Here is a 27,846-nt window from a genome sequence, read left to right as displayed (position 1 = left end):
TTATTTTTTTTAAGATTTAAAAATTTTAAATTATTTATTATATTTTATATAAGAATTTGAAAAAATTCTAATAATTATATGAGATGATCTTATCTCATCTATCACACCAAATCAGGACTAAAATCTAACATTTTGTATTCTTTTTCTTTTTTTTTTTGGGCTCATAATATAATTTTCACTCGAAACAAATAAAGATGAATACTATTATTAATTTGAATAATTTGTTATATTATATTAACTAATAACTGGAAATTTATAAGATAAAGGAAACAAAAACCTTTGGAGAACAATATTCGGGACCGTACAGATAACACCGTGGAGAAAAGTCAACTGCTCTAAACGGCCTCAACCGTACAGGTTAACCACCGCCACCGCATCTCATCTGTATCTCGCGCGATCTAATTTGTACCCACTTAACTTTAATTCCCTCGAGAATCCTCTCTCTCTCTCTCTCTCTCTCGCTCTCGGGCTCTGATTTCCCCTAAAGATCCGTCCAATTCCCCCACCCGAAGATGGACGAAGGTCCGACTACCAGCGGTAGCGGAGTTGGTGGTCCGGCGCCGTTTCTGATAAAGACGTACGACATGGTGGACGACTCGACGACCGACGAGATCGTGTCGTGGAGCTCCGAAAAGACCAGCTTCGTGGTCTGGAACCCGCCCGAGTTCTCCCGCCTCCTCCTCCCCACCTTTTTCAAGCACAACAACTTCTCCAGCTTCATCCGCCAGCTTAATACCTACGTGAGTCCACCCCCCACCCCGCGATCCGATTCCCTCCCTTTGTTTTTCTATTTCTACTTCCAATTTCATTCTGTTTTTGTTTTCGTGTGTCTTTTTTTTTTTTTTTTTTTTTTTTTTTGGCTGTTGTTAGAATCTCCGGATTCAAATTGGGTGTTTTATTTTGGTACTGAGTTTCTCAAATGTTCTTTCCGATAAGTCTGGCCTGAAAATTTAGCAAGTCAGTGCTAAATTAAATTAAGAAATTGTTTATCGTAGTGATCTTGTGGTGTCTGTAATCTCTCCCTTGATCACTCTGTTTTAGCAACTACGTGGTAGCATTCTTTTCCATGCATTCTGATTGCTGAAGTTTTCAATTCATATCCTTGCCCTGGAACCAGCGATTGGCATGGAATGAGTTCAATAGACAGGAGGGAGAACTCGATTCTGATTGCCCCGGAACTAGTTCAAGTTTTTCAGGGATTGACTGTTACTCTGAAGCACCTAAATTTGTTACTGATTAAAATGCATTTTCTCAACCACTTGGTTTTCCTCATAACTTTCCAGAATTTACCAATAGACCTATGAAAAAGATTATTTTCCAATAGTCTTTTCCAGTTTTCTAAGTTATGAATAATTTTTGGCAACCTTTTTTACCATTAGTTTTTGCAACATTTGCCATCAGTTGTTTTTGGTAGTCCACAAAGAGGTGTTATGTAATTTTTGCAACAACCCATGTACAGAGGTCTTATTTAATTAATCGGAGATTGTTTGGTTTTGATGTGAGCAGGGATTTCGAAAGATTGATCCTGAGAGATGGGAGTTTGCCAATGAAGATTTTGTGAAAGATAAGAAACATCGTCTTAAAGATATCCACCGCAGAAAACCTATTCACAGCCACAGTAATTCTCAAGGTTCTGTGGTGCATCCAGAAAGAGCAGCTCTTAATGACGAGATAGAGAAGCTTATGCGTGAGAGAGCTACACTTGAGGCAAATGTTTTAAGGTCAAAACAACATCGGTCAGCTGCAAAGTTTCAGTACGAAGACCTAAAACAACACGTGGATAAGATGGAGCAGAGGCAGGAGAAGTTGCTGGCCTCCTTAGACAAGGCTCTTCAGAACCCTTCTTTTGTGGAAATTCTTGTTCAGAAAATTGAATCTATGGGTTTCTCAGCATATAATAAGAAAAGACGACTGCCACAGATTGATCACTCACAGCCAGTTGTAGTGAACGGTTTTGTGGATAACCATAGCAGTTCTAGATCTGGGTTTGGGAATGATTCTCATCAATTTTCAAATAAAGTAAGATTAGAGCTATCACCAGCTGTTTCAGACATTAACTTGGTTTCACATAGCGCACAGAGTTCCTATGAAGATAAAGCATGTCTGCAGAGAAAAGTATCCGAAGAAGAACCAAAAGGTGGGCAGACCAGAACTGAAGGGTTTGTATTTCCACCTGAAACATTAGAACTCTCAGATGCAGGAACGTCTTTTACTCAAAAACTGAATTCCAGTTTGTCTCAAATGGTGCCAACCAACGAAGCCCCTAGGCCCCAACACTTGCAGCCAAGTTTGGACTCTAATGAAGAAGGTGATAGTCATATTTCCTTCCATTTAAATCTGACCCTGGCATCTTCTCCATTGCAAGTCGACAAAAGTCCTTATTCAGCAAGGATGCCCCAACTAGCAAAGGAAATTGGGAAGTCCCGTGATTCAAAGTCTAAGACCAATGGTGAAGAATCTGATACAACTACTCCTATGAGAAAATATCAGGCTGATGACACAGATTTATCTTCCTCTCAAAGGGCACCAAGAAACGATCAAGCGCCTGTGGTGGCTTCTGTTAGAATAAATGATGTCTTTTGGGAACAGTTCCTAACTGAAAGACCAGAATGTTTGGACAATGAAGAGGCAAGTTCTACATATAGATCAAACCCAAATGATGAGCAAGAAGGGGGGAGTTCAGGCCTTGGAGTGTCCGGAAAGACCAAGAACACAGAGCAGCTAACCCTTTGACCGTCAATTTATTATGAACACAATGACAACTTACAGAAGGCTACTCTCAGTTCTTCCCATGCCTTTGGTAGGTTAATTCATACAAAACATGCCGTGAAACTGTCTGTTATTGGTTTGAAAAGTTCTTGCCAAGATGCCAGTGGTCCTTGGTTGCTGCTGGCTATTATTAGAGGTAGTGCCATTGTTCCGGAATGAATGCATTAACAGTGTGGCATTCATGTGTAATGTGAAACCAAGCATCTGATTGTATTAACAGTGTGGCATTCATATGTGGAGAAAATCAGGCCGATCCATCTTGCTGAAGAAGTATTCGTGTGTTCCTAAAGTGATTTTAAATTTGAAGTGTGATACCTGATTTAGTAATATTGGTCGAGTGACACAATTGTAACGGGTGTAAATTAAAATTATAAATATTTTGAGGTGTATAAATTGAAAAGTGTGAATATATGTGATGGTTGATGAAAAAAAGTAGTTTTCTCCTATTTTTTCTATCCTGTCTTGTTTTTCCTCCCCTCCACTTTTCCCTTCTCTCTGTAGGGGTACCATGAAAGGTAATTGAGTTTTTATAATTAATGATTAAAGCTAATTGATTTCTATACTCCACTTTTCTTAATCAAACATGAATTAAAGATATAGAAGAAAGGGTGGGATAACCCGTATAAAAACCTCGTTACAGCAATAATAATGCTCGAAACAGGGGGTAAAATTAAAACAAAGAGAATGAATCAAAAGTTCAAGCCCATGTGAGGGACCATTAGAAGGCAGCTTAATGTGTTAATAAGTGGATTGATTATCTATGGTTGGAGCCTCAACCTGAAACGAGTCTAAACAGGATGCATTGTTGGAGGCTACAAAGCCATGAGTTGCCTCAGCTGGAATTGGCGGGGGCTTGAAAACTCTCGTACAATTCATGAACTCCACATTTTGATGAAAACAAAGTGCCCTAATGTTGTTTTCCTTGTGGAAACAAAATGTAATAGAAACAAGGTGTAGTTAGTGAGGAATAAGATGGGATTTGATTGGAGTTTTGTTGAGAATAGCAAGGGTCTAAGTGGTGGTTTAGCTTTCTTGTGGAATAGTACAAGCACTGTTTGTTTGGACTCTTACTCACAAAATCACATTTCCATTGTTGTTACAAGAAGTGAAGATGGAAAACAGTTGTTGTTGACTGGTTTCTATGGGAACCCTAGCATTGCTCAAAGGAGTGAGAGTTGGAGATTACTTAGATGTATGAAACCTAATAATGAAATGGCCTGAATGTGAATAGAGGATTTTAATGAAATCTTACATCATCATGAAAAATATGGAGTTGTTACAAGACCTTATCAGCAAATGGAGGATTTACAAATAGTTGTGGAGGGTTGTGGTTTAAGTGACCTTGGATTTCAAGCAAACAAGTTTACCTGGAGCAACAATAGAGAAGGACAAATGTTCACCAAAGAGAGATTGGATAGATATTTTGGTAACCTACCATGGTCTATGATGTTTGATTGCACTGTTGTTATAACCTTAACTGCACAGACTTCATATCACAATCCTCTTTTGATTAAAATGGGGGTCAAAAGGGAGGAATTAATAAGAAAAAACCCAAAACTAGCTCAAATTTTAATCATACTCCTAACTAAGGTTTTGCTCCATAGGGACTTCAACAGGTTCTTCCTCTAGGAAGAAATATTTTACAAAACCAAACAAATAAAGGGGAGAAAAACTACATTAACTCTGAAAAATTAGTGCTAAGAGGGAAACCCACATAGTTATAATCATCAATTCCTCTCAAAAGCACTGAATCTGTATTTATATTCTCTTCAAACATCACACTAGATCGCCCCAAACACAACTTAATCATACATTTATATAGAATATCGAAACAAGGTTTTTAAAAGTACAATCATAACCAAAATTAACGATGTGGCTGGTCTCATCAAGGCTTTCCAACCTCTAACAGTACAATTCTATTCTCGGCAGTAAATTTGTACTCTCTGTCTCTCTGCAAGCATAGAAATTTTGTGCGCATTTCCGTTGTTATCATAAATAGTGTTTCCTTATCATAAATAGTGTTGTTCCCTTTCAAAGCTTGCCAATAATTACAAACACTTTATCTATATATTTGTTTAAAACTTAATATAAAAACCAATATCTTGGATTAAAGTAGGGATCTTCGTGCTTGATCTCCATCAAATATTTTTCTACACGTCTTGCATTGGATGTAAAAAATGTGACAAGATATGAATACAAAGAAATGTTTATATGTTATCATTGCAAGCACATAATCAATTCACAACCACAGTATGCATGTTTGGTTCATATTTTAAACTATAAGCTTTGCTATCACAACTTTCACATTAATTATCCATTCTCAATTATGATTATATTTTCATTGCCTTCAATTGTTGAGCCTATGTTGAGATGGATGGCAATACTGGACAATTGGTAGCTTCATTGTTTGGGCCAACTGCAAAGGAGACAATGGGTTGCACAACAATTGACTTCATGAACCACACATACGAGCTGATCAATACAATAACCTAACTAGTCAGCAAGTACAAATGGTGCTACATTTTACACAAAAAGAAAAACAAAAGTATATTTATAACTACACAACTATATCACATATAGAACATTATAATCCTGATAGATTCACTTTTTCTATCGAGCCACCACAACCTTGTCAAAATTATGATGTATAAATTTTACGTTTATATCCTTTCAGTTATTCAATAACCACTCTAAGACAAAAATTCATTTGATGCAAGATCATTTACCCTATCTGCAAAACATTACAATGCAAGCTTCGGAGAATGAATGGATTAACCAACTCGGCGTAGAAATAAATCAGCTTCAGCAACAATACCATAAAAGATTCAATGTCCTTTCTATCCATGTTGTGGACGAAGTAACAACATGACATACAAATACGCATCTCCCTCAAACTGCTTAATCACCATTTTGAGAACTTGACAAGACATTAGCTAGATATATGCTCCTACTGCAAAAACACTATAATTTTCATTCCCATGAGTAGCTTTCTTTGTTGAACTTGTGTGAGACTATGGTCTATTTTAACTCATCTATACCTAACTTAGTACTATATAAATATAATAAAATTATTGTACATCTTTAAGTTCATGCATTTTATCCGTTCATCTATTAGCCTTTGATTTAGGAATTTTGAATAGTTGCCTACTTGTGTTAGGTTTTGTGTTAATATATGGTAGGCAATTGACTGATCAATCTTACCTACTCTTTGATTTTTTTTATTATTAATTGGGAACTAATAGTTAATTCAATGAGATGCAATTTTATGTTGCATGTAAGGAGTTCTACTATATAGCATAATGCCAATAGCTTTGATGTATAGTTCTATGTTCAATAATTGTGTGTTCACTTCTATGTTCCAAAAATTATGTTGTATAGCATAATGTCAAGAATTATATTGTATTTAATGTCAGTAGTTATATTGTAATGCCAATAGTATTTAATGTCAATAGCTTCTATAATGCTATACAGTATACTATTGCCAATAGTTTTGACAATGTCACTAGTTATACTATAATATCAATAGTTATAATGCTAGTATAATTCTTAGAGTCAGACACAAACTTATACATTAAATATAAAAATTATACATTGAATTTTATTTAATGTATGATGAATATAGAAGTGTCTCATAAAAGCTATGTGCCAATAGAATTGAAAGAACTATACACAAGATTATTGGCTATGTTCCAAGATACTATAATTTTAATGTCAATAGCTTTGTGTTGTTGTATGTGAGACAATAGCTTTGATGAAAAAATTGATACACCTGGTGTCTATAAGATTTGAAAGGATATGCCAAATCTCATTCAGGCAGTCAAATTGGCACAAAATATGATTAATACATAGAAAACCTAGAGAATTTTGCAGCAATATAAAAGACGATTCCTATTTATTTACAATGGTATACTGAACGGAAATGAATGATAAACATTTTGAAAATTGTGAGTGAATTGCATAGGAGTTCAAAACTTCTTTTTAATATTTTGTTCTTTTGGTTAGCCAATAGATTCTAATGTGCCCATTTTTTATTTTTTTAGTCTATTTTCCTATTATTAATTAATTTTTCTTCTTATATATTACCTGTAAGCTTTGGCTCTACCTTTCATGTGTTTTAATAAAATTTTCATTCGTTTCTAAAATATAAACATGCAGTTCAAGGCTGGTGGGATTTATAGACACAAATAAAGAAGAGTGGAAGGAAGATCTCATAGAAGAAGTGCTGGGAAAAGAAGAAGCAGATATAATTTGTAAAATCCCTCTCAATAAGCTGGGGCTGAGTGATAAACAAATATGGGGTTACACAAAAAAGGTAATTTTTTAGTGGAAAGTGCATATCACTTGTATATGAGTCTAAAGAGGAGGTAAAAAGGAGAATCTTCGAGTATCTCTAGTGAAGGCCCAATGTAGAGGGAGATATGGAAGTTGCATGTCTCTGCAGTGGTTAGGAACTTCATATGGAAAGCAGTAAAAAACTGCATTCCCACTAAAGAAAATCTGGCTAAAAGGAAGATAGTAGAAAACCCATCGTTCCCCATCTGTAATAGAGAAGTAGAATCAGTAAGTCACTCACTTTGGAGTTGTGGTGCTGCAATAGATGTGTGGGCAGAACTTTCCAGTCAAGTCCAAAAATGGAACAACAGTGAGGTGGATTTCTTCTCAATTTGGAAAATGTTAGTGTAAAAACTGAAATAGGAAGATCTAAAGAAAGTGGTAGCTATAATGAGAAACATATTGCTGAGGAGAAATAGGGTAATTTTTTAAAAGAATTTCTTAAGTCTGAAAGGGGTCATTAGAAAAACCTTGGAAAATCTGAATGAGTATCAGATGATACAAAAGGAGAAATTGGTGCTTCATACAGTAGTCGAGTATTCTCGAGTTGGTGCTAGATGGAAGAGGCCAAGAGATGATAAAGTGAAGGTGAACTCGGATGCAACCTATGATTCAAAGAATATGAAGATGGGGAGTTGGAATTGTCATAAGGGATGGGGAGGGAGAAGTGCTAACTTCTCTATGTATGAGTAAGATGAAAATCAGTCACCCAATCTTAGCTGAGATTTATGCATTGTAGCGTGCAATGGAACTTTGCACAGAACTGAATTTCTCCAAGGTGGTTTTTGAAGGGGATGTCTTGGTAGTAATAGAGGTTGTTAATAGCAATGATGAAATATGGGTATGGTATGGCCAGTTGATAAAGGATGGTCTAGTAGAGATTTTTACATTTGTATTATAAGATAAACTTTGAAATGACTGATTATAATTGAAATAAAAGTATACATGTTTACTTCAATATATACATATTATATAAACATGCTAGCTTCAGTTTTGGTTATTTGTATTTAATATTTGTAACCTAAGTTGGTAGCAATGTTGCCAAAGCAAAGTAGATATCATTTCCATACATAAGCTTATTGGACTTAATTCTTCTTCAAGCTAAAACTATTTAGCAAGCAATTATATGCAACTAGCGATAATGAAATCTCTCAACTTCAAAAATATTATTGTTTAATGATTACTCGAAACCAAAATGTTGTGGAATTGTTAGTTTGGAAAAGAGTTCATTTCCAATAGATATTTATGATAGAAAAACTAGAAGTTTTCTTGATTTTGATTCATGTGAAATGAGGAATATCAATTCTACATTCCTAACTTGACTTTCATAAATCATCCCTGAATTTACTTAATTTTGCCACTTTTTTTAATCAATTGCAACTATTGTCTGCTACTATTTTTGGTAGGACTTATGTATTCTTTCAACCAGGCAAATGTGTCTCGCTTGTAACAATATGAGAAATTATATATGCAGTCTTATGTATGCAATTTCCACGTACTCCCTTTAAAAAAAAAGTATATAAATTTGGAATCCACATGAAAAAAAATCTTTTTTAACGGTAGACTCCATTTTTTCTCAAAGGAAATGCGTAAGGCTTATTGTCAATTCACAAAAACATATTGATTATGAGAAATATTAATAATACTACCTTTTTTTAATGCAAACTATGCATCAACTGATAATTTGATTTAGATGCCTTGTCAAATAAAAAATATTAACAATCCAAATTATTAACAAGAAATGGGATAGTTAACTCATTAGAGCACACCAATCACTCTTTGGGTTAGTTGCATGAAGATGGTCATGACCACCATTAAATCCATATATAGAGGTGGTTGTGCTCAACCCAATTAAGCCCATGGTCCTTATGAGTTATGAGGATGGTCGGTTCTACGAATTATGTGATGATGCTTTGCTCAAGCCAGAGTTTTTTTTTTTTTTTTTTTTTTTGAAATATCTCATCCATTGATAAACTGTGCTAAAACACAAGCTGATTACAAATTGGAGTCTCCTACAATTCTATTACACATTCTATCACTGTTAAGGTATTTTTTTTCCCAACATATGTGCAACTAAATTGGCTTCTCTGTTTACATGCTTAAAGTGACAAGAACTGAATCTATTAATTAAAACTTTGATGTATGTAATAAGCATTCCAAAGTAGTTGTTCTGTTGATGCTTCTTTTGTATTGCATGAACCACTAGATGTGAATCTCCTTCCATTACAACATTTTTCATGCCAAGTTCAATACAAAAAATGACTGCTTTAAAAGCTGCCATAGCTTCTACTATTAGGAGTTATGGGATGAAAGTCAACTTCTTCCTCATTGTGGCCAAAACATTCCCTTGCTCATCCCTAACAGCTACTCCTATTCCTATTTTACACGAGTTTGTGTCCACTGCAACATCCCAATTTATCTTACAATAAACATGTGGAGGACATTCCCATATAATTCTACTAATATTATCTGGTATGCTATGGTTGATTTCTGAAATTTGCAGCTTCTAATTCAATCCTCATTTGACTCACTCTATGTATCACTTGTTTTGATTCAATGAAGATATTCCTAAAAGTAAGTTCATTCCTTCTCCATCATAAGTTCCAAAGAGTCAATATAAATTCCATCATTTCCTCCTTGTCGAGCTTGTTTTGCATATATGATCTGATTGAAATTGGTTTGTGTTGTCTGACTCTTCTGAATCTTTCTGGATGAGGCACTCCATACATCAGAAGCTGATACACAATTCTACAAAATGTGTTCTACTGTCTCTGATTGTTGAAGGCACATTGGACAGGTTGAATCTTCCATAATTTTCTTTCTACATAAGTTAACTCTAGTTGGCAAAATATTTTTGTAAGCCCTTCACAAAAAGTTTTTAAAAGCTGGTGGAATAGGAAGTCTCCACAGTTTGGACCAGTTGTCACTTGGGAATAGTTTATAAGATGTTTCAGCTTGCTTTCTAGCTTGCAACTCCATCTGAAGATGATATGCACTCCTTACTGTAAAATCACCATGTGTTGTGCCTCTCCACATTAATTGGTCCTGTTGTCTGCTCAGGCTAATAGGAATCTAGGTGATTAGATCAGCTTCTTGAGTGTTAAAGACAGCTTTGATTAAGGGGACATTCCATTCTTTGATATCTTCTTGTATAAGTGTTTTGCATCTCTTTCCAACAGATTTATGCCACTTTGAGGCTTGAACAAATTAGGTTGAGGAACCCAAGGGTCTTACCAGACTCTGACTGAGCTACCACCACTTATTCTCTAAATTAAACCCTGTTGCAATAAGTCTCTAGCAGATAAGATGCTCATCCACATGAATGAAGGAGCAGTGCCCAGTCTTGCCTTCAAGAATTCTAAGTTAAGAAAGTATTTTGTTTGCAAAACCTTAAAAACTAGGGAATTAGGATATTTGAGAATCCTCCAACCTTGTTTTGCAAGCAATGCAAGGTTAAAGCATTCAAAGTCACGGAATCCTAATCCCCCTCTGCATTTTGACTTTCCCATTTGAGACTAACCTAACCAACCTATCTTTCTCTCTTGCTTGGTTTGACCCCACCAGTAACTTACCAATAGTCTGTACATTGTTGTAGCAATCCTTTAGGAAATTTGAAGACTCTCATTGCATAAGTAGGTAAGGATTGTAACACTGATTTAATCAAAACTTCCATTCCTGCCTGTGATAACAATTTTATCTACCAATTACTCAGTTTAGCTCTAACTTTGTCTAAACTTTCTCTAAAACCTTGATTCCTTAATTTACCTATCAGATTAGGTAGACCAATATACTTTTCACATGAATTTGTACTCATGACCCCTCCTACACAAGTGATGCAATCTTTGGTTGAGTTTGCAATGTTCTTGCTAAAAAATATGGAAGATCTTTCCTCATTCAATCTCTGGCCAGATGCTGATTCTTAGAGGCTTAAGAGATGAAGTAGCCTACTCCATTCCAGTGATGATGCCTTGCAAAAAAGTAGACTATCATCTGTAAAAAAAAATAGATGATTTAAGTCGAGTTGATCCCTTGCTAATGGAAGACCTATTATCTGACCTTCACTTGCTGCTTTGTTAAGCATCTGACTTAGTGCTTCTGAGTATAGAATGAATAAGTATGGTAACAAATGGTAACCTTGTCTAATGCCTCGAGATGGAATAAAGCTAGGTTGTGGTATTCCAGTGATTAGAATAGAATATGAAACTGAAGTTACACATTTTATAATAAGATATGTCCATCTCTTGTGAAAACCCATTTTCTTCATCACCCTTTCAATAAAACTCCACTCTAACCTATCATAGGCCTTGCTCATATCCATCTTAAAGGTCATATAGCCTTGCTTTCCTTTCATTTTACATTGCATAGTCTGCAAGGCTTCAAAAGCTACTATTACATTGTCTGTTATTAGCCTCCCTTGAACAAAGCCACTTTGTGTTGGAGAAATGATGTAAGGCAATATCTTCTTCAATTTGTTGGCTAAGACTTTTGCCATGACTTTATATAAAACATTACACAAGCTGATGGGGCGAAATTGTGTAACATTTATGGGATTTTTTGTTTTTGGAACTAAGACTATGAAAGTCTCATTAATGGCTTTGTCCCATCTGTTTGTGTTTAGTGACAATGTGATAGTTTCACAAAGATCTTTACCTGTTGATTTCCAATTCTGTTGATAAAAATCAACTGAAAAACCATCTGGTCCTGGTAAACTCATGGGATTCATGTGGTGCAATGCTTCCTGAACTTCTGTCATCTCAAAGTCTTTGATTAATTTGAGATTCATCTCATCTGAAATCATATGAGGAATGGATGCCAAACATTACTGTTGACCCGAGGGCTGAGAAGTTATGTACAAAAGAGAGAAGAAATTCTGAAATGTCTTATTGATGCCTTCTAGAGAAGCATGTGAAATGCCTGCCTCATCAGTGATCTTGTTTATGGCATTGTTTTTCCTCTTTTGAGTAAAACAATTGTGAAAATATCTTGTGTTCCTATCTCTTTCTGTCAGCCATTTTTGTTTTGATCTTTATTTCCATTTGACTTTCTCTTGCTTAAATCTCAGATTTACTATTTGCTGGAGCTGTTTTATTTCTTCCTAGGCACCACCTATGTTCATCTCTTTCATTTGTTTAATGTGGCTCATAAGGTTTTCAATGTCTTGATTTATGTTCCTTTCTTGATTTCTATTCCAATATATCAAACAGTCTTTGCATCTTTTAAGCTTGTAGGCTAGTGATGTCATAGATCTGTCAACTGGATCATTTTCTTTCCATGCCTCTTTAATCTGATCCCCACATGAATTTTTCAAGCCCCCAACTGAGCTCATATCTAAATGTTCTATGTCTTCTATTAATAGGTGTTGTTTGAGTGTTCAGTTGTGTTAACAGAAAACTATGATCAAAAGAACATGTTGCTGATGTTGAGACTGAAATTGCTTAGAACATCCTTATGCGAAGTGTTAGCCAAAACCCTATCAAGCCTTTCTTTTGTAAAATCATAACCTTCTCAATTATTTGACCACGTATATTTTGTATCAGTATAACCCATGTCATTCAAGTCAGTATCTTGCTTAACTTGTCTGAAGGCTTCCATTTGAGATCAAGGTTCTTAATGTTCCTCCATACTTTTCATGCTGATAGAGAAGTTCATTGAAATCTCCCATACACAGCCATGGTCCATTATCTTTGGGTTGTAACATCCTCAAAAGTTGCCAACTCCCTTCTCTCTTGGCAGTAACTGGATCTCCATAAAATCCTGTAAGTGTCCAAGTCTTTCCCCACTAAGAAGGTAAAACTTTGACAGAGATATGAAAACATGTGTAATTTTCCACTTCAATGTCAAAATTAGACTTCCACATCATTGCCAATCCCCCTCTGGTATCTCTACTATCTACAACAAAACTTCTATCAAATCCTAATTTATTCCTTATGATCTCAATTCTCTCTCTTGTGATTTTATCTTCAATGAGAAAGAGAATTTGTGAGAGCTATTGCTTCACCATAAATTGAAGCTCATTAACTATTTGAGGGTTCCCAAACCCTCTACAGTTCCATGACATGCATTTCATTGCTGTTGGTGGGGCTCTATAGTAGCCTCCACTTCATTTTCCTGATTTATGCTCTTTTCAGAATTGAGCCCCTCTTTTACCTTCTTTGAAATTCTTTGCTGGTCTCCATTCTTTTCTTTGTTATAATCTCTCTTCCTTGTACTGAAAATAGCTTGGTTGGATTCTCCACAATCCATCTCTTGACTTCTTAACAGTTTAATAGCTCTGGTCCTTCTTTTCCAACCCAGTGTCTTGGGTGGTATAACCACCTTTTCTAGAAAGTTACTATTGGTTTTGTTTTCATTATCTGATGTAAGGGTTGCCTTTTGTTGATCTTCCTCGTGATGGAGTTGCTTCTATATATCATCAGTTTCTTCTTGATATGTCAACTCCTTATGTACAATTTGTTTCCCCTTGTTTGTTGATTCAGTAACTTGTGATAGGTTCTCTGGTTGTTGCTTAGGAGAGAATTCAAGAGGAACGTCCTCAGTGTATACATGAGTCATCTGCTTAGACATATGAGTTTTGCTACTTTGTCCCTTTATATTACCCTGTTGATCTTTTATAATTTTGTTCCCCTTTCCCCCTTCTCTTTTGTCACCAATACCCATTAAATTAAAAGCTATAGCTCTCAACCATTGGCCATATTGAGATGTAACAGTTCCCTTGTTTATCAATCTATTTTTTTCCACTAAACAACCCTTATGAACATGCTAAATTGCTCCACATTGAAAGCAAAATAAAGGGAGCCTCTCATATTTGAAATCAATCCAGCTTTGTTTGCCATCAACTCAAATTAGTTTCCCTCTTGGCAAAGGTTGAGTTATGTCCATGTTCAACCTGATTCGAAGGTATTTTCCCCACCCTACCCCTTCCTCATCCACATCCACAGCTAAAATCTCACCTATTGAAGATCCAATTCTTTCCTCCCTTCTATTGTCATAGCTGCAAGAGGCAAACCATATAATTGAATCCAAAATGGTTCATGCGTAAACAGAACTTCACTGGGAGAGTTGTTGCTATCGAATTGTTGTATGTAGATTACGTGCTTATCACTGGACCAAGGCCTGCCCTTTAATACACGTTCCATGTCCACAGATTTCTGAAATTCCACTAGGTATCTATGGTGTCCCACTTCATGAAAAACTATACTCTCTTCAAGATTCCAGATCTTAGTTATAGTTGCTTTAAAAGCTTCTTTGTTGAGGTTCTTTTCTATAGGATGAATAACAGAAGGCATCTATGTGCTTTCATGTCTGCACGTTTGGTCTCTTCTCTAGTAAAGAAAACCTCTTCTCTCTTTGCCTCTGTTAGGTTAAAGTTTGCCCACATGCTTGACAATTCTTCTGTCATGTTTACTAATCAGTTAACTAAAGTTCTAATATGTTATCTATCCAAACCTTGCTCCACCGCCTTATCTTCAAGAAGAAAGGACTCTCACCTTACCCGTTAAGGAAAGGACTCTAGTTGAGCCAGAGCTAAGCTAAAATAGATTGAACTCTTGAGGCAACTTGAATGCCAATACATTATTATAATTCCAATCTTCAATCAATACTCACTTCTAATTCAAATGAATTAAATTTAAAAGAAATATTTTAGTCATAAAAATAAATTCATAAATTGATATTATTTAATATGATACATTAAATTATAAAATTATTTTTATTATAAAATAGATATAACGTATAATATAAAACCACGTCGAATTACCGGTATGATTAGAATATGCTAACAAATAATCTCTAAGAGATTCCTTCATTCCTCGGTGGTGCTTGCTCCTTCAAGGGGACAATTGTGGTGGGGTAATGATTTCGAAAAGATTCCCATTTCCCACGATCAGAGAGGAAAGCCATAGGCACTGTGTATTTGCGTGTAGAAGAAATATTCATTGATGGTGTTTGGTCCCTCTCATTCATCCGCGGATACCCAGTGACCAGTAAGTAGGTGAGCGCCCACTGCCTCGTACTCAAAACCTAATATATTTATTTTAGGCTATTCAGTTTTCCATACGTGCAGACTTCATTCCTTTACTTCAGGTACAGTGTTTTTAATATTCTTTCTGGACAATGGAGGAAATTATCAACATTTCGAACTTATTTTTATTGAGTAACGTTATATACAATTGTAAAGTGTATAAGTATTGTATGATTGTTTTGAAAAAATATGAGATTACTATTAAAAAATTAATTTTTTTCATGTAGATCTCATATTTTATTTATTTTTTTCAAAGTAATTACGTGACGTTTACACACTTTACAGTTGTTCGTAGAATTACTTATTTTTATTAGTTTATCCCTTTTTTTTCAATTTTGGGGTGCCTCGTAAAAATTAATTAAAAAATTTATGAACAGAATATGGTGGATAATTTAGAGGTTAATATTTATTTTTATTCACTTTGAATTATAGAGAATAATTTTTAAAACAGATTTCTTGTATTCCACCAACAAGAATAAATTAGAAATACCTTCGTCCAACAAATAGGTTTTTTTTCAGTTTTTATAAACAGTTCATGAGAAAGTGAATACTAATAGCCTAAAATTTTTTCAAAATCAATGAAATTAGATAAAGGAACGTTGTTCCTATCAAAAAAAAGAGATAGAGGAACGTTGAAATTTTATTCTAAAACCACAGAAGTTCTGCAAAATGATTTTCATGCTCTAAAAGGACGTACAAGTGGGTTGGATGGTATGGTAGACAACAGTTATCGCTTTCGTGCTTCACAGTTCATCACCTTAAGGTAATCCACGTCTAGAACTTTGGAACAGTATGTTCCATTTATGACCTTTCAACCACCAAGAATCTCGGTTTCACAATTGACAACACAAACCCAAAACAAGAACACTTGAAACACTTGATCAAAAATGTCCATTCCCAGCCTGGTTCCCCTGACCTTCCTCTACCTGGTACTGCTTTTCCTCCATACCCAAGTGTCGATCTGCAATGGGGTCTCAGTTCTGGGCCTGGATTCGCTGGAAAACAGTGAAATGGATGCAATGGTGAAAAGGGTTTGCACCCAAAAGATTGGGGAATGTTTTTCAGATACTGAGATGGATACGGAGACCAACAGGAGAGTTCTGGTGATGCAGAAGAAGTATATAAGCTATGAGACACTGAGGAGGGGCATGACTCCATGTGCTAAACCGGGGGCATCATACTACAATTGTCAGGCTGGAGTGGCAAATCCTTACAACAGAGGTTGTGAGGTCATTACTAGATGTGCAAGAGGTATCACCAAAACTTGATGATGATGCTAGGTGCATTAGTTTGGGGAAATGCAAGTACTCCCTCTCTTGATTTAATGTTTTATTGTTGGGTATTAATCATGATTGTACTTTTAAAAACCTTGTTTCGATATTCTATATAAATGTATGATTAAGTTGAGTTTTGGGCGATCTAGTGTGATATTTGAAGAGAATATGAATACAGATTCAGTGCTTCTGAGAGGAATTGATGATCATAACTAGGTGGGTTTCCCTCTTAGCGCTAGTTTTTCGGAGGTAATGTAGTTTTTTTCCCCTTTTATCTGTTTGGTTTTGTAAAATATTTCTTCCCAGAGGAAGAACCTTTTGAAGTCCCTATGGAGTACTTATCAACAAAAAAAAGTCCCTATGGAGCAAAACTTCAGTTAGGAGTATGATTAAACTCTGAGCTAGTTCTGGATTTTTTCTGATTAATTCCTCCCTTTTGGGTAGAATGAACTTTAAAACTGAAAGGGTAAATGAGCCAAAAGCTACTTTTTGTGCTTAGATTGTGTATTTATATAATCTTTCTGGAGTATTGCATTAATCTTTACTTATCAAGAAAAAACATTATTGCGTCAATCTTCAAGATAGAAAAGTATATGATCTGGCCTTTCCTTTTTTTCAACAGTTTCTTTAGTTCAATCTCACTTCATGGAATTTTGGCACCTTACCCCGTGCCACCCCCTCCTTTTTTCTTTTCCAACATGCCATATTCATGTTCAGAGAGCCAGCAGCCTGAGGTCTTTTGGGAAATTTTTTTTTTTTTTTTTTTAGAAGAGGACAAGAACCCAATTTTATTGATGCCCTCACTTATGGCAGAGGAATACCGTGGAACCAATTAGACACCTTGAGCTTACAAAAGAGCCAAAACCAAAGTGTAAAATGAACTAAGATAAGAAATCATAAAACTAAAGCCCTTAACAATGAGCAATACATAGTTATAAAATCATAGCCTATTACTTACATCATAACACAGGCAATTCTATCCTATCAAGTCTCAAAAGACCTGTTAGCTCCTTTGGGGCCAGTTCAAAATCTACCGTATTCCCCTTGACACCTTCTTTGGCAAGAAAATCAGCAACTTGGTTTATCTCTCTATGTGCGTGCCTAACTAATAGATTCAGATCCTTTGCAGAGTCAGAAATTCTCTCCCAGACCTCTTGAATAGACCAGTATACATTACCCTTTCCATTCCATCAGTTACTCAACAGTTGGTAATCCGTTTCGACCACAATATTAGTCTGCTGCTGCATCATGCAAATTCGCAGGCCATCAAGCAATGCCTTAGTCTCAGCCATGGTGTTAGTGCCGCATCCATAATAGGCCATAAAACCACCCAATAGACCCCCTCTAGAATCCCAAACAACCTCTCCACCACCACATTCACCAAGATTCCCCAAACTACACCCATCAATATTTAACTTGACAAAACCCAATGGTGGGAAAGACCATTGCAGAATCACAATTTTTGTGCTTTTAAACCCAAGACAGGAAGTCCTAATCTATGTAATATAGCCTCATCAGTTGTGCTTACCTTCTTGCAAGCAGACACTTTCACCATTTGTTGAGATAGCATGCTTTTAATCTTAAAACAAACCACATTAGTAGGTTCTGATTTCTCTTCCATACGAGCTTTGCACCTTCCAAACCATTCTTAGGGAATCAAATGCTTACCATTCTTGTAAAGTAGCCCATTACAAAGTCCAAGCTGATTAATTTTATGGCATGTCTTGATGTAAGGGATATGCATCTCCCTCATGATATAATAGGGGATAACCTCATCAACATGTAACCAGTGAGAGCCTTGGTCGGCACTGCTCTATTGCTGCTTCATGCTTCACTGTGCTCTCCACCATCCTCTAACTTGAAAAATTAGCTTCCTGCTGTGAGCTCCACCATCCTCTAACTTGAAAAATTAGCTTCCTGCTGTGAGCAGGAAATGCCACTCTGAAATGCCTAATCCTATTGCAAAATTTTACTTCAGGCCCCGTTTGGTTTCACAGATGGTCTCAAACCCATCTCATCTCATCTCAACATCTAAACACCATTCAAGCACAAGCACTTTTCATTTCACATTTTCAACTTTTCAACTTTTCCATCTAATCATTACAACTTTCCCAAACTTCCACACAAAAAATAATTCAACTTTTTCAAATTCCAAAACAAAAATTATATTAAAAAATTATATTATAACAATATTTTAACTTTATAATATTTATATTCAACTTTTTCTCTCTCCTTTTCCAAAACCCCATAAAGCATCTTAACTCAAACCATTTCACTACTATTCACAAACTATCTCACTACCATTCACAATTTCTCATCTCATCTTATCTATGTAACCAAATGAGGCCTAAGAATATGAGGCTGGAACTTCTCACACTAACTTCAGTGTAAATTGCTGCTCACTAGTACCAATTGCTTCAAAACATTTAAATATTGTCCTCAAACTTGGTCATAGATTCTGATTCTGTGTCATTGTTCTGCCATTTCTCTCGGCCAATTTTCCAGTAGATACAACAACGATGTCCTCAGTCTCAGCCATGTACCTAAATGATTTTTTAAGATAAGGTTGTTTGTCACTTCGTGATTCTATTTTTTCTTTGGAATGCCTAGCATTTTTTTGCGAATTCTGTGTCTAGGTTCTGAGTTTTTCCTAAAGGCTTACAAACACTTTGCATGATTCTGAAGTTAGAGTGAAATAACATTGGTGTTAATGGCATGGGAGAGAATATAACATAACTAGTTGTGATCATTATGGCACCTGCTACATGTAGACCATTCCCTTTACCTGTTATTGATAAATACTATAGTTTAAGTTATGATCCAGTGGTTTCAGGTTTCACCCCGTGTCTTTGTACTTGGCTCTACTGCCCTCATATTTCCTGGCAGCTTCTTTAAGTCTGGCAGTTTCCACTTTCTGTATCACGAGAATATTGAGTGCCTTTAAATAGGCTTTATCTGGAGTTACATCATATTGGTTTCTTCCACAGGATGTTGTCGTTGACATCTTTCTGGATGGGCATGGTCACCTGATGCCAAAACAATTGCTGGACGTGCATAGTCACTATGTTGTCTTTCTTCTTTGGTGTTTCTAAGTTTAAGGACTATTGCTGCATAATCTCCACAATTTCCATTCTCTTTTCTTCCTAGATCCATGACCCAACCGATGAATATGATCCCTTGTTTCCTACATTGTGCATCAAATTGCTCAAGCAAGTTGAATGACAACATTGTCTTTAGTTGTACCTTAGGCTGCCTCATAAGCAAGCTAACCCCAATTCTCCAACACTCATGGATGTCCTAGGGACTTTTTGCCTGTGTGCAATATTTGATCATTCAATTTACAAACTTTTTTTAGTCCTTGTACATTTCACTTTCTTCTTTTCATTCTCTTTGGTAGTATCAGAGTGGCCTTGGTTGTTCTATGCATTGCAACTATGTCGTCATGAAAGGCAAAATTCCTAGCAGCTTGTGATATGAATAAACTGCTACACTCAAACTTAATGATACATAATTAGAACAACTAAAGTTGTGCCACATTTTTCAGATGATGCATATGTTGTGCCATTGACAAATACTTGATTAAGTCTAAAAATTGTGATGGTTACTTGGATTATATAGTCTTTTTTTTTTTTTTTTACTTGGAATCTCTATAACAGAAAGCTTGCAATGTTAGATCCTAATTAGCAATTTCATCTAGATTTTAATGAAGTAACTAGTCTGAAAACTAGTGCATCCTAAAATTCAGAGTAAGATCATGGGGCAAATAACCATCTGCCTTCTCTGCACTTAAAAGTTTTGGCCAATCACTGGTCCTTGCCTGTACTTTTTCATTTTTAATGCATTTTCTCCTCGTTTGTGTTACTTTTTGCTCATTGAGACGGCTAGGGTAGCTGACACCTAACATGATGCTTTTTGTTCTTGGTAAATTGAGGATCTGAAAGTATGATTGATTTTGTGATTAGAACTCGCACGGCACAAGTCAAGTTTTGTTTAACCTCAATTGCAATAATAATCTGAATCCCTAGAATGACCTTATGAAAAACCACTGCCAAGTCTTGCCCCTGGCCTCCTAGTCTTAGATCAGGGGAAGGAACTATTTGACGAATTTGCAAAATTCTGTCCATGGAAACAAGTTTCTTTTCTTGGGAAATTCTTCTCTCTCTTTTATTTGCTTTTATAACTCATTTATCCTGTAGAATTGTCTAGTGAAATGCGTCCTCTCTCTTCAACTGGATTTGCTCAAGAACTTACTCTTCTGGGTGTTCTTGAACTCTTTCTTGAACAGTTTGAGAGTGTCATTCTGCAGTCAGTACCAATAGTTTGTAGGCGTACTGTCAATGGGCAACCAGGCTTTAATCTTAAGTTTCACTAACGGTGCTTTATGGTGATGCTGGGAGTTATGCTCGCATTGTTCCAGCTGTCAGAAAGGGCCATCATAAGACAGAAATGGTTAATGGCTTTAATGAAGTGAAAAGAGTGATGTAAAATTACATCAGTTATGCTGATGGCTAGTATTTTCGATAATCTTATCTGAAATTTTCCATGGTTTAATAATGAGTTTTTCAAATAATCTGCTCAATGAGACGCTTTAAGTTGTTCCATTCTAAATGCAATGTGAGATCTTGGTGTGTACAACGGGCGGGGTATTCAGATTCAAGAAGCATGCCTGTGCAAGCTAGAGCCTGGAGTTGGCATGCCATAGTTCAAAGATGTGAAAAGGCGCTGTGCAGGACTGCAGGAGCCATTGCAGATTATTGTCTCTGGTGGGAAAGAATAGATATGTGGAGAAAGGAGATGGACTATAGAAGTTCATTTCTTACGCTGGAGAAAGCACTCAACTCAATGTTGATGGAGAAATAAGGCAACAAGTTAGAGCTTGACACGATACACAGAGTAAGTACTGTTTAGAGGAATAAGACAAGGCAAATATCTTTTAACAAGTTGAAAGTTTGATAAGAAAGAAGAAAAAGTTGAATAATTGATTTAACAAAAGGCAAAAGGATAATCCTAAAAAAACGAAAGTTTCCACAAGATTAGATTTTTAACCTACCACCATTACCGATCTTTTTCTTTTTCATGAAAGCTAAGAAGAAGAACAGCCTCTTCTTTTGTCCTTTTGTTTTCATTTCGGGGGTAGGTGTACGTGGAGGATGAGATAACCCCATTTGTCTATAATTTTATTTTATAAAATTGGAAAATGCAGTAACGATGATCCGAGTGAATGTTAAAAGAGAAATGGTATTTGTAAGTCGAGAAATGCGTAAGTATTATATAATTATTTTGAAAAAATTAAATAAATATGAGATTTGTATAAAAAAAAAAAAATTAATTTTTTAATAATATATTCTCCTCTTTTATAAAATAATTATAAGATACTTACGCAATACTACTCCCATAAAAATTGACGACTTTATTTGTGCTTTTATATACATTGTGTACTGTGATGGGATTCGTTTGATTATTTGGATCCTCCATAGGCTTTAGGGACCTCTATACCTTTTTGTTATTTTCGGATTTTTCGATTAAAATCATTTCCTAAAAATAAAAAAATTAAGCATCCTCTCTCTCTCTCTTCTCAATATTTACTTCGGTCTCGTAACAAAACGCTATGCATAACTTATTATTCATTCTCACATTTTATATTTACAATTTTTTTATGATGATATTTTTTATAAAGAAAATGATAAAATTACTACTCTCTTACTACTTATTTACTACTCTTTTTATATTTTTTTAATTTTTTATTTTACTTAATAGTTAAAGAAGTGATTATTAATAAAATTATATATTTTTTTAATTTTTTCTTAATGATTAAGGATGTTAAAAAAATACTTGAAATAAAATAATAAAAAAATAAATATACTATAAGTAGTAAATAAGTAGTAAATAAATATCACTATTCTTTTTATAAAATATTCAAATATTTTTTATAAGATGTGAAATATGAAATAATGAATAAGTTAAATTTCTCATTTTATGTTGGGTTTAACATTTAAGATTGTCTTTACTTCTCGATACACTGTTTGTATCGAGAAATCTAATCCATTAAAAAAAAAAATATATATATATATATATATATATATATATATATCAATTCATCAGAAACAAACGTTGCTGACCGTCCACATCCTTGGTTTCTTGCTTGTCACCAGTATGGACCTTTCCAAACTTGCATAAAAACACACACTTCCGCTTATAAAATTATATATAGGAATGCAAAATATCAACTGTGGAGGAAAAAGATGGCCGATTAACATTCGATTAACGGGGAGTTTCATTACTGGAAAATCCCCCAATTGTATAAAGAAGACTTATAATTAGAAAATAACTTTAATTTCTTTTTATCAATATATCATTAGAGAATAACTTGAAAACGAGGGAAAAAAAAATGCAATATTGTCAATTAATAAAATAATAACTATAAAGTTAGAAACTAGATAAATCATAAAATAAAATAAAATGAAAAAAAAAAAAAAAAAAAAAACTAGAAGGCTGCCAAATCAAGATAATGATATAACAAATAGTAGTATTTTTTTTCCCCTTTTGAGTGATAACAAAAGCAGCAAAATTAACAAAAGCAGCAAAATTCAAAGAGAAGCAGTTACAACACATCCCACATACACCCATCCATCCTTATTCATTTAGAACCCAACCAGGTCGGTCTTCTTTCAACCGAGACCCGGCAATTTCTTTCCTTCCAACACATTCCACCCACCAGACACATACAAAAAAAAAAAAAAAAAACCCTAAAAAAAATCATACCTAGCATCCTACCAAGTCATGAAGCCGTAACAGACATAATCATGCCCTTCAGATACCATATATATATTATTTTCCCCCTCAAGCTCTCTCATTTTCAAGAATTCCCTCAATACCTGTAGTGACCAGGCTTGTAAGGACCCTCAACGGGCACGCTAATGTAGTCAGCCTGATCCTTGCGGAGCTTGGTGAGCTTAGCCCCAAGCTTGCCAAGGTGAAGTGCTGCAACCTTCTCATCAAGGTGCTTAGGCAAAACATAAACCTTCTTCTCATACTTCCCACTCGCCTTCTCCGTCCACAGCTCAAGCTGTGCAATCACCTGGTTTGTGAAGGAACAGGACATCACAAAACTAGGGTGCCCTGTGGCACAGCCCAAGTTCATGAGCCGACCCTCAGCCAGCACAATGATGCCCGTGTTCGTCTCGGGAAAGACCCACCTGTCTGTTTGGGGCTTGATGGTGATGCGCTTCACGCCTGGGTAGTTCTCGAGCCCGAGCATGTCAATCTCGTTATCAAAGTGACCAATGTTGCAAACAATGGCATTGTTCTTCATCTTCTTCATGTGGTCAACCATGATGATATCCTTGTTACCGGTGGTTGTGACGAAGATGTCAGCCTCTGCGACAACATCCTCAAGGGTCAGAACTGGGATGCCTTCCATAAGGGCCTGAAGAGCACAAATCGGATCAATTTCAGTCACGATCACTCGAGATCCAGCTTGCTTCAGGGCAGCAGCACAGCCCTTTCCAACATCACCGTAGCCACAGACAACAGCAACCTTGCCAGCAATCATTACATCAGTAGCTCTCATCAAACCATCGGGGAGGGAGTGGCGGCACCCGTACAAGTTATCGAACTGTTTCAACCAAGATCAACAGCCATTATAAGATTATGGGTGACAAAGGAATCAAGCAGTAAAAACTTTCAATTTGCTAAGAAACTATTTGGCACTTCCACTAGGCTTTAAGATCCCCTCCCAACCAGGAACCCGCTAATGCATAAAAATTCAGCTTGTTATTTGAGAAACCATTGAAAAAGAAAACTAAGTCCGTCCAATATTTATTTGCAATCTTGGAAAGCTGACGAAGGCCCAGTTTCGAGAAAGACATACTAAGCAAAGCAAAGCAAGGAACAAATTGGACCTAAGATTCGAAATCCTAGGAATCAATATTCAAAGATCCACTAGAATAACCATTTTGATAGAATTTCCTTGTTGGCTGAGATCAAATATATAGTAAAGACTCGAAATTTCAGGCGTCAACTAATAAGAATGTGCATGTTTCCTTGAAGTTAAAGTGTAAGAACAATGAAAAGTAAAGGTAGAAAAAGCAGGACCTTTATACAACAGATCTGATTCAAGACTATTGAGACCAACTAGATCTATAAGCAATCCAATTATAGGATAAAAACCTAATAGATCTGAAGCAACATATCAATTAACACAAAGAGGGGAAAACAAACACTACCCAGATCTGAAATAAAATCTCACAGATCTACAAACATAAAAAGTGAACAAAAAAGAAGATTATTACCTTGCTCTTGGTGACAGAGTCATTAACGTTAATAGCAGGGAACAGCAGAGTGCCACTGGACTCCATCTGGTAAAGCCTCTTAACTCCAGTGGTGGTCTCTTCCGAAACTCCGACCAACCTGCTCTTCATCTTGTGGTACCTCTTGGGGTCAGTCTTGAGCCCATCCCTGATAATGGTCAGCACAATCTGGAACTCGGCATTGTCGGTAGAAGCCGGGTCCGGGAGCTTCCCAGTCTTCTCGAAGATCTCCTCGGCCTTGACCCCCTCGTGGATCAAGAGTGTGGCGTCTCCGCCGTCGTCCACGATGAGGTCGGGGCCACCGCCGGGGCCCCAGTCGAGGGCACGCTCTGTGCACCACCAGTACTCCTGGAGTGTCTCTCCCTTCCAGGCGAACACGGCGGCGGAGTCACGGGCTATGGCGGCGGCGGCGTGATCCTGGGTGGAGAAGATGTTGCAGGAGCACCAGCGGACCTCGGCGCCGAGGGCGGTGAGGGTCTCGATGAGTACGGCGGTCTGGATGGTCATGTGAAGGGAGCCAGTAATCCTGGCGCCCTTGAAGGGCTGGGAGGGACCGAACTCAGTGCGGCAGGCCATGAGACCAGGCATCTCGACCTCGGCGAGCTCGATCTCAAGGCGGCCGAAGTCCGCCTGGGACATGTCCTTGACCTTGTACTCACGGCCACTCGTGGTTTTCTCCACTAAAAGAGCCATTTTCAAGGGATTCAAGCGACGAAGGAAGTAGAGACTTATGCAGATAGGAAGAGAATTGGAGGGCTGTGAGCGAGGAGAATCAGGAGAGGGAGAGGTGCTATAAATAGGTTAAAGTGGTCATATAGAAGGTGGGGATTAATGTATCGGGTTGGTGGATTTGGTAAATGACAGCGAAACGTTTTTGCGTGCGACACGGAACATCATACGGCGGCTTCGGCCAATGGACGATGATGCCGGGCGAAGGTCTTTACTATTTTAGACGCGTGTTAATTTTTCATTGGCTGATTTTATAGGATTTATGAAATTGTTCTGTACTTTACCACACTGGGTGCACTTCTCGTTCTGTTTCTCAGTTCAGCTTGGCTTGTATGCTGAATACTTGCCACAATTTTACAGTCTTGACATTTAGGAGCGGTGGATTAATGTGATTTGTAAATTGTAAAATAAAAATTAAATTATTTATTATATTTTATGTAAAAATTTAAAAATATTATTTTAAGATTTAAAAAAATTGAATTGTTTATTATATTTTATGTGAAAATTTGAAAAAGTTGTAATGATTAGATGAGATGAATTGAGGTGAATTTTGAATTCAAATGAAGCCTTAAAACCTCTCATTTTTATTATTTTCTGCTGAGTTATTTTATTTTTAATTCTTTCTATAGACTGTATTATTTATATTACTTAAATGACCAAAATATATCTTTTAAATCAGATCGTATCATATAAATATTGAGAAATATTATGTATCAATTACTATTCTCTCTCATATTTTATATCTATAATTTTTTCATAAAGTGTGGGAGTGTTTTTTATAAGATGTAGGATGTAGGATGGTGAATAATAATTGATAAAAAAAAATTTCATAAATATTGTACTAAATGTGCTATACACGAAATAGATTTTTTATCAAATAAGTAATTTCATAAATTTTTTAAAGGGAGGCATGCCACATTTATATTTTTACTCTTCAACTATAACTATTTTTCAATTTACACCATAAATTACCAACTCTTTCAATTTACATCCTAAACTACATAATTTTTACAATTTACAACTTTAGTAAAGGATATTATAATTGTGTTACCATACATGATACAAAAATATTTATAAAAATAATTTAAGATATAAATATATAATTAATGGATTTATCAATACAATAATATATTAATACGACACACATTTATAGTAAGTAAAGATGAATATCATTTTTCCTTCTTTAACAAAACAAAAAAAAAAATCTCCAACGTTAACTATTAGGAAAAAAATGTTAAAAGTAACTTGAAAAAAAAAAAAAAAAAGCCATGCATAGAAAATGTAAGAAAACATGAAAAATCTTGAAGCATGAATCATTAACAAAAATCTTAATTTATATTTTAAATATTCGCTGAAAAGACATACTACTTTTTTTTTTTAATAAGCTTTTATAAAATAGGAAAAGGACAGTGGGCCCCAACAGCCGCTTTGAGTTATTACTCAATAGATAAATAATGTTAAGTACCAATTTTAAAATAAGTATGTCCTTTATAAAAAAAAGTAGGTCTACTAAAAAAAATAAGTTTTTTATACTTTAGAGTCTACGTTTTTATAAAAATTTAAGCAAAATTTGTGTGGTTAGGATTTGCACAAAGAATTTTGTTATTCATTATTTTCACATAATACACTTATTTTTATCATTTTTCAAATTTTTCCTTTTTTTTGTTTTATTATTTTTAAACTAATTAAATTTATTTATTTATTATCTATATACCATATACTTAATAAAAAAATAAAAAATTATATATAATATGTGATACGAGAATGATAAGTAAAATTTTTCTTATACCATATATGTTATTAGAGATGGGCTTACATATGGTTTGATGAGTGACAATTCATAGGTTCGATTTTCCGACATGATAGTAGGTTGCGTTTGGATGTTGAGTTAAGTTGAGTTAAAATAATAAAATATTGTTAAAATATTATTTTTTAATATTATTATTATTTTAATATTTGAAAAGGTTAAATTGTTTATTATATTTTATATTAGAATTTGAAAAAATTATAATAATGAGTTGAAAGGAGTTAAAAAACGAAACGAAACCTTGACCAAACTTATGCCTTTTTAACTCTGTCGACCAACCGGCATTGTAGCGACTAAACCGCCGTTAAAATTTGTTAGAGAATTCAATTTTATCATTTTAGGCTTTAGCTGGCCATTTATATAATTCTTTCGACGGTCTTATTTTCTTTTATTATAAAATATGAAATTCTTCTCAACATTTTTTTATTCATTTTAATACAAATTATTTTGTAAAATTATTTTTTTACTTTCTTTTAGTAGTTAGTTCCCTTTTTCATATTAAGAATTAAAAATTTATTTCCCTTCGTTAAATTAATTGTTGTCTAGAAAAGACTTAACAACGAGACTTTCAAACATACATATCGGTGTATTTTATAACTTAAGAAA

At 35.3% G+C, this 27,846-nt stretch overlaps 3 protein-coding genes across 6 annotated transcripts; 2 read left to right on the top strand and 1 right to left on the bottom strand.

Moving 5' to 3' along the window:
- The first annotated feature begins 301 nt into the window (after positions 1–301).
- On the top strand, positions 302–27,341 carry LOC121236974 (heat stress transcription factor A-5-like). 2 transcript variants are annotated; one of them, XM_041133522.1, is made up of 3 exons: positions 302–740; positions 1,507–2,764; positions 27,300–27,341. In XM_041133522.1, exons 1-2 carry the CDS (start codon positions 513–515, stop codon positions 2,731–2,733), a joined length of 1,455 nt encoding a protein of 484 aa, XP_040989456.1. In that variant the 5' UTR covers positions 302–512; the 3' UTR covers positions 2,734–2,764; positions 27,300–27,341. The 2 variants fall into 2 exon arrangements, with proteins under 2 accessions (XP_040989456.1, XP_040989448.1); XM_041133514.1 differs by lacking the exon at positions 27,300–27,341 and having other exon boundaries at positions 1,507–3,162.
- LOC121236987 (protein RALF-like 24) lies at positions 15,815–20,946 on the top strand. Of its 3 annotated transcripts, none has more exons than XM_041133534.1 (2): positions 15,815–16,372; positions 19,220–19,348. In XM_041133534.1, the coding sequence occupies exons 1-2, from the start codon at positions 16,009–16,011 to the stop codon at positions 19,288–19,290; spliced, it is 435 nt and encodes a 144-aa protein (XP_040989468.1). In that variant the 5' UTR covers positions 15,815–16,008; the 3' UTR covers positions 19,291–19,348. The 3 variants fall into 3 exon arrangements, with proteins under 3 accessions (XP_040989468.1, XP_040989477.1, XP_040989484.1); XM_041133543.1 differs by lacking the exon at positions 19,220–19,348 and adding an exon at positions 19,383–20,625 and having other exon boundaries at positions 15,817–16,372; XM_041133550.1 differs by lacking the exon at positions 19,220–19,348 and adding an exon at positions 20,681–20,946 and having other exon boundaries at positions 15,820–16,372.
- Positions 22,905–25,485, bottom strand: LOC121236968 (adenosylhomocysteinase-like). Its single transcript, XM_041133501.1, has 2 exons — positions 24,687–25,485; positions 22,905–24,010 (listed from the first exon to the last, which is right to left on the bottom strand). The coding sequence occupies exons 1-2, from the start codon at positions 25,395–25,397 to the stop codon at positions 23,264–23,266; spliced, it is 1,458 nt and encodes a 485-aa protein (XP_040989435.1). The 5' UTR covers positions 25,398–25,485; the 3' UTR covers positions 22,905–23,263.
- Positions 27,342–27,846: the final 505 nt, after the last annotated feature.

Source organism: Juglans microcarpa x Juglans regia, chromosome 1D, assembly GCF_004785595.1.
Source record: "Juglans microcarpa x Juglans regia isolate MS1-56 chromosome 1D, Jm3101_v1.0, whole genome shotgun sequence".
NCBI lineage: Eukaryota > Viridiplantae > Streptophyta > Magnoliopsida > Fagales > Juglandaceae > Juglans > Juglans microcarpa x Juglans regia.
Note: the sequence above shows the minus strand (reverse complement) of the source record. Positions and strands in the feature narration are given on the sequence as shown.